Source organism: Oryzias latipes, chromosome 9 (genome assembly GCF_053564925.1).
Source record: "Oryzias latipes strain Hd-rR chromosome 9, Olatipes_Hd-rR_3.1".
Lineage (NCBI taxonomy): Eukaryota > Metazoa > Chordata > Actinopteri > Beloniformes > Adrianichthyidae > Oryzias > Oryzias latipes.
Window position 1 is genome coordinate 24,588,309 of NC_136245.1, and position 6,754 is coordinate 24,595,062.

The 6,754-nt window shown below is 37.8% G+C and overlaps 1 protein-coding gene across 4 annotated transcripts; it reads left to right on the forward strand.

The window, feature by feature from the left end:
* Positions 1-827: 827 nt before the first annotated feature.
* qng1 (Q-nucleotide N-glycosylase 1) lies at positions 828-6,029 on the forward strand. 4 transcript variants are annotated; one of them, XM_078953095.1, is made up of 7 exons: positions 828-977; positions 1,910-2,100; positions 2,819-2,969; positions 3,535-3,647; positions 4,529-4,672; positions 5,192-5,387; positions 5,456-6,029. In XM_078953095.1, exons 1-7 carry the CDS (start codon positions 944-946, stop codon positions 5,683-5,685), a joined length of 1,059 nt encoding a protein of 352 aa, XP_078809221.1. In that variant the 5' UTR covers positions 828-943; the 3' UTR covers positions 5,686-6,029. The 4 variants fall into 4 exon arrangements, with proteins under 4 accessions (XP_078809221.1, XP_078809222.1, XP_078809223.1 ...); XM_078953096.1 differs by having other exon boundaries at positions 844-984; XM_078953097.1 differs by having other exon boundaries at positions 860-984; positions 1,938-2,100.
* Positions 6,030-6,754: the final 725 nt, after the last annotated feature.

Sequence of the window (6,754 nt, forward strand, 5' to 3'; positions counted from 1 at the left end):
GTCCAGGTCTGCTCACAGTTCCTAGAGTCAGATGAAAAACATCAAGGCCTCTTTCCAACATGAGGAATGTTTGTGGAAAATTGTTATCTGTGGAGCAGCCTCCCAGCGGATCTAAGAACTTGGTCTATCATAGAATATATTTTTTGAAGAAGCCAAATACCTACTTTTTAAATCTGCCATTTCATTAAAGCACTCTTCTAATGTATGACTTTTTTTATTTTCTTGTCTGTAAATATATTTTTCTTTTTAGTTGTTCCTATTTGTCAGTCTTCTCTTAGCTATTTGTACATTTCTTCCAGTTTTAATGTTATATTGATGCCGATTAAGATTGCACTGTTTTCTTATAAGACACTTGTATTCCAATTTGTTTTTAATTTTGTACATAATTGTGTCCTGCAATCTGACAGCTCTTCTATGGTTTTACTCTTCTTTCTTTTAATGCTTATTTCGTCACTTTTAAACTGCGAGTGCCCGTTTTTATTTTACAGGGATTCTTTTCAAGCTCTTCGAAAAGGCAACATTTGAAAAGTGTAATATAAATCAAGTTAAATTGAAAGACTGTGATTCACGCGCCAAATTTTGGGATTACATAAAACTTGTTTATTCAGTACTTGCTTCAAACTACATATTAACCAGCATGATTGCTGTTCGCGTTAAATATTCGCGATGTGAAAGATTACAAATAAACTTTGCTCGGGGGCAAACTTTTGCCCCCTCAAAGTCTGGTCGTGTGTGAATTACAAAAAGAGGGAAGTCAACCCGTTTCCTGTTTCCTCTCCTTCCTTAATACGATTGGCTTATCAGCCCATGACGCGCAAACTAGTAAGGCGGTGATTGGTCCAGAAACCAGTAAATGCCTCAAAGACAAACCAACAATTTCCCCGTGCTGTAAGAAACTTAACGGGGACTGTCTGCTGCACAAGCTTTTGTATTAAACCCTTTAATGTTAAAGATTGTTCGAACGGAAAAAATTGCGGGTCAGTGGTAAGTTTGTATACCTCTGCACGTTGGGGAATGGTTGGAATGGACACATAATTGTGAATAACCCTTTGATCCAGATTTTATTTAAGTGCAAAAATACAAATAAACGAGGAAAAAGACGAAATCTAAAGCAGTCTGCCATTGCATTAAAAGCGGTTTGCAACTGGGAAATGTTTTTCCCCCAAACAAACAGAGAAAATGCTGCATTTATTGATAGAATAACATTATTTGTGCAATTCTATGACACCACCCTTACATTGACGTGGTATCCCTACCGTGATAAAGATGGAGAGGATTTCATGGAAACCAGTGAAGATCACAAATCATTGGAGAAAAAAGTTCAGCGCACTGTCTGGTGGGGTTTAGATGACCTCACTCCCAATGTTGAAGTGCCTAGGACACTGAACATTAGCCCCACAGTGGGGGAAATTATTTGGCAAGCAAATCTACAGAATTTAACAATAAAATTAACCAGGCATTGCTTTGATTGATTCAAAATCTTTTGCAAATTTATGAAGGTGCATTCAGTAAATGATTCCTCCTACAAGGTAGTGATACTGGTGAAGACCACTGTCTCTATACAGTCTAAAAGTTGAGCTGTTGTTTGCAAAACATACTGTGATAAATTAAAAAGTATGTAAGTTCTCTAAACTAGTGTTTGCTCCACTTTAAATATTTTGTCAGAGGTGGTGTCTTCAGATCTCAGTGGAGCTCCATCTTCCTTCTGCTTTCAGCTGCAAACTTGATATTTTTGTTTTATGGTGTTTTACTGAGCAGCATATTCTTCTAAGAAGAAATAGGCCAGTTTCTGTTTGACTTCCAAGTTCAAACTCTTAGCAAGTACCGTTACCAAGTCACATTCTCTCTCATTCATGTTGTCATTTGTGAATACCTGGTTTTCACTCTTTGTTTTACAATTCCACTTCAGCCTTCATGGAGAAACCTTTGCTTCCCAGAGAGTCCGGACAGTTTGTAGCAGGCCGCAGTCGAGATGTGTTTGTGGAAGGATCAGGAGTGCAGAAGGTGGCAGAGATGCTCTACCATCTCAGAAACAGCGATGATCTTTCTGCCAATGGCTGGAAGAAGGCAAATCCATTGGCCCCAGCACCTACTTCTGACCAGGGGAGTTTGTCAGCCCGCAATTTACTCAGTCTGATCCATAGTTTTTGTTCTTTGTCGAAGATAATCAAAATTATTTATGAGAACGTTTTCTTCCTTTTTTTTTTACAGAAGTGTTGTAAAACTCATTAGCAGGGGGATAAGTGAATATTAATGCTTACATCATTAGATTTGGTATTGTTTAGCCATAACTTTTAATGGGTAAATATAGAAAATGTATTTATAAATACAAAAATATTCAATTTTCAAAACAAATTTCTTTTGCCTATTATGGTTGGCATCTAAAAAATCTTTTAATTTTGAAAGAAGAGCAAAGGAAAATATGCTTAGAGAAATTATTTATATTTGTTCTTTTAATAACAGTTACATGCAATATGTAATAATGCTGGATTTTATATTAAGACATGAAAATCTTTTTCTTCTTTTCCTTTCGTCTTTTCCCTTCAGGGGTGGCCACAGCGAATTAGCTTCCTCTATCTAACCCTGTCTTCTGCATCCTCCATGAAAATAAGGAGTTGATTAAAATTGTGTTTAATGAGCATGATCAATCTTGGCATTTATCAAGCTTTTTTTTTTTAACAGTCATTGAAAATTACCAGGATATTTTTGTGTTTAGGCCATTTTGTTTCATTGTAGATTACCTGCTCACTTTCTCACTGCGCTACAACTCAGCACCATTTTTATTGATAACTTTTAGATTTCACGTTTGTTAATGCTGCAGGTGGCGAATTGGGTTTTTGTGGTAGACACTATGAACTTCTCCTTTTGGCCAGAAAAGGAAACCCAGCAGTGCGAGGTGACTTACAAAAGTGTGACTTACACAGGCTACATGACCCTCTGCGCTTCTATCACCAGGGCCATGGAAGAAGGTGAGAGCATGTGCAGCCAATTACAAAAGAAACAAGGATATTGCATCAACTAAGCATACCAGCATCAATCAGTTTAAAAATACAACCCCCCCCCCCCCCCTTTCCCATCAGTTGTAATGATAATATTTGTGGATCATTTTTAAGCGTTAGTCTCGACTAAAACGATGGCATCTTTTTGCCTCTCCGGCTTTGTGTGGTTTTTATCATTATAAGCTAATGTGCATGTGTTCTTTTCTGTAGAAATTGCTGTCTTGAACTCTGGCATAGCTTACAATTTGTGTGAATGGTTGCAGATAAAAATCAATTATGAGTCATGTGAAATAAAGCTCCCAGCGTGTGTGTGGTCACTGTGCTTTAAAATGAAAAGAGATTTGCTCAAAAATACACATCTCTGACAGCATGAGACCTAAACAAATCATGTCCTTGGTTCCCAAACCGTCAATTGAGGAGCTACATACTTGTCATTACAGCCCATTATAACTTCTTAACTAGAAGATTTTCTCTCTATTACGTCCCTGCTAGAGAAAAATGTCCCCAGCTGTTTTTCGCTCTTCTTCTTCTACAGGTATACCCATTACTGATCCCATGTACTTTTCTCAGATGAGTTTGAAGGAGCTGGCTCATGTTCTTCGATCAGACAATGAGACAGACATGCCGATGCTTCAAGAGCGCCACGAGGTTAAAGCTTTATATTTGTGGTACAACGTTTTGCACACAAGTCTAAAATTCTTCTTTTTAGCCTGCAAGGATGTGAATGTTTGGAGGTGATTGAGAGTGATCCTTCTTTCTCAAAGTTTACTCTCTGTGGCTGAGTGTTGAAGACGGGACTGTTTTTTTAGAAGCGGGGAAGCCTTCAGTTTGCTTTTTAAGGCGCTTCGCACTAGCCATTCCTCTTAAAAAAGCCAACAAGCTTAATAACTGGCTCAGTTTTGCATTGAACCAAAAGAGAAAACCGGGAAAAGAATATTTTTAGAGTCTGAAGATGGTCCAAGAAACACAAAAAACAAAATCTGGCAAGTCTTTTGAAAAACACAGTATGCTGTGCATTAGAACTACTTTAAAAGACAATCTGTGCTTTTGGAGGCTAAATGTGTGCCTTAGACCTACAGTAATGTTAGAGTCTCCTCAATTTTTCTACACCTGAGTGGGAAAAAACTGCGTTTTTTGCATTTGACCTCCCCTGAGGGGGTGAGCGGCATTCTTTGCCATGCTCAGAACTATTGCATTTTAACCCGCACTCCAACCCTAATGCTCAGTGTCTAACAGGAAGGCATTGGACCCAACTATTGAGAGTTTTTTGCCTTGTCTCATGGTGTACACTCTACCACTAGACCACTTGAGGACTACTATTCATCATTAACATTACCAAAGAATAACAGTAAAAATGAAGAAAAAAAAAACGCGTGTATTTTATGTCTTCAAAGATTGATTATTTTATCTTTTTTCTGAATAAGTAAATGTATTATGCTCCGTCTTTAGGAATACATTGAAAGCCGACAAGCTTTTTTAAATTCTGCTAGTATCAAAATTATCATTGGTGCTGATTTCTTTCCTCCAAGGCGCTGACTGAAGGTGGTTGCGTTCTGCTGGAACATGGTGGAAGTTTCCAGAGTTTTATAAACCAAGCTGGAAATGATGCACAGAAGATGGTGGAGCTCATTGTGGAGAAGATCCCATCCTACAGGGATGAAGCTACATATGAGGTTGGAGCTCAGAGGGGCTTCTGCGGAAATCTTGGACACAAATTACGTTGAACATTGGAAACAGTAAAGCAAAACTGTTGGCACCAAAGATATTTAGGTTTTTAAATATGCTTTTTGTTCAGTTAAAATTGTTCTAAATCTTCTTAAATCGTTTATAACCTCTGATTTATCGAAAATCCACACTTTTGATTAAATTTTTTTTACAAGAAAACATAAAAATGGCTTCTAACGTTGACATTTTAAATTTACAGGACAGACCAAAAGTTTGGACATGAATGAGAACGTGTGTCCAAACTTTTGGTCTGTACTGTACATAATCTTTTCATTGGATTGCACAGATAAAAATGTCAACCCTTTAAGTGATTTTTAGTGAGAAATGTCACAATGCAATAAGAGTTTTATTAAAAAACGGAATTAATGTAAGGATGTCTTCTGCAAGAGGTTAGAGTTCCATCTTCTGGCCAAAGTCAGCATTGCAAATAACATAGCCTGCATGGTTTACTCTTGTGTTTGTTTCAGGGCAAAAGAATTGCTTTCTATAAGCGAGCCCAGATCCTGGTGGCAGATTACTGGGCTGTCATGGAGGCAAAAGGACAGACTGGGATTATTAACATGAACTGGCTCACCATGTTTGCAGACTACAGGGTCCCTCAGGCCCTTGTTTATCTAGGAGTTCTACGGTACTCAGACTCACTGATGCAAACACTGAAGAACGGTGAGACAGAAGACATTATTGACATTCTGCACAAAGCAATAGGGAAATCATCGAATGTCATCTTTCAGGTGAGCTGCTGTGCTCTGGAGACCGGAGAGAAGTTGAGATCCGAGGCTGTTCCATTTGGTGCGTGGAGCTGATTAAAGACCGACTTAGCCAGTTAGTGCAGGAGAGAGACGGGCAGACCTGCAGCATAAACTCTGCAATCATTGACTTTTACTTGTGGCCATTTGCCAAGCAGCACCATAAAGAGATGGCCCACATTCCCATACACCACACACGCTGCATTTACTATTGATGACCTGACCGGCTGCCGTACCAACAGTGGGCTAAGCCTTCCAGCTTCCAGCTTTGACACTGATGAGCATTATCTGGAAACAAGTGGAGCATCTCTGTGCCAGCTATACATACAAACAGGCTTCCCTGTTTGCAATGGAAAAGATGTTAGGGCATAATGCCCACGACAGTTTACATTTAAATGGGATTCTCATTGTTTATATGGAAAACTGAAATAAATCAATAACTACTGCAATTTCCATCCCACTATTTGCCCATCCAGAGAACAGTTTTCTACCCGCATTCATTCTACTTTAAGACCCATGATTGAGTTTCTATACCATAAATAAAGATGTTTTTCATTCAGTTGTTTTTATTGAAATACTCTAGGCTAGCAGTGCCATTTTAAGTATATACTTCAAAGCGCCAATGTTTTCGGTGCAGCACAGAGCATAAAGTTCTTGTCTGATGTGGACATGACTGAACTTTCAAAACTGAAATATGAGGTTCGATAAAAACAAATGATCAAAAAATCTTGACAAAACAAAAATGTATAGTCTTTGGTAAGCAAAAGATCAACACAGGTGAAATTTGTGATTAAGGAGGCTGATAAGGAGAGTAGATGAGATTCAATTCCTAGGAATTGTAATTGACCATAAGTTAAGATGGCCAAGTTAGCAAATAGTACAAAAAACAGCAAGGAGTACTAAGCAAGGTTACATATATTATCAATTGATAGTATTGCAATGTGCTATAGTACTGCCCTACCTCTACTATGGTATTGAGTAATGAAGAAATGCCTACAAAGGCACCCTACAGCCACTATTAATATGACAAAAATGAGCCATTAGATTAATTCATAAAGTGGGATATTATGTTTTATTCTATAAATGACTAGAGGTTACAGATGTAATAAAATATAGTCTATACAATGCAAATAATTATAAAGCTAAAAAAACCCTCTTCCAAAAAACATACAAAACTGTTTTGAAAAGAGAAGGCGAATATTTACTAAGAAAGAAAAATCTAAAGAACAAGACAAAAAAGTGTATTTCTGTCTGTGAGATGATGTGGAATAATGTGGCAGAAAG

Coding starts and splice junctions, on each gene's coding strand:
- qng1 (XM_078953095.1), top strand. CDS start 944: ATGTTAAAGATTGTTCGAACGGAAAAAATTGCGG. Junction 2,970..3,534: donor CACCAGGGCCATGGAAGAAG/GTGAGAGCATGT, acceptor CTTCTTCTACAG/GTATACCCATTACTGATCCC. Junction 3,648..4,528: donor TGCTTCAAGAGCGCCACGAG/GTTAAAGCTTTA, acceptor CTTTCCTCCAAG/GCGCTGACTGAAGGTGGTTG.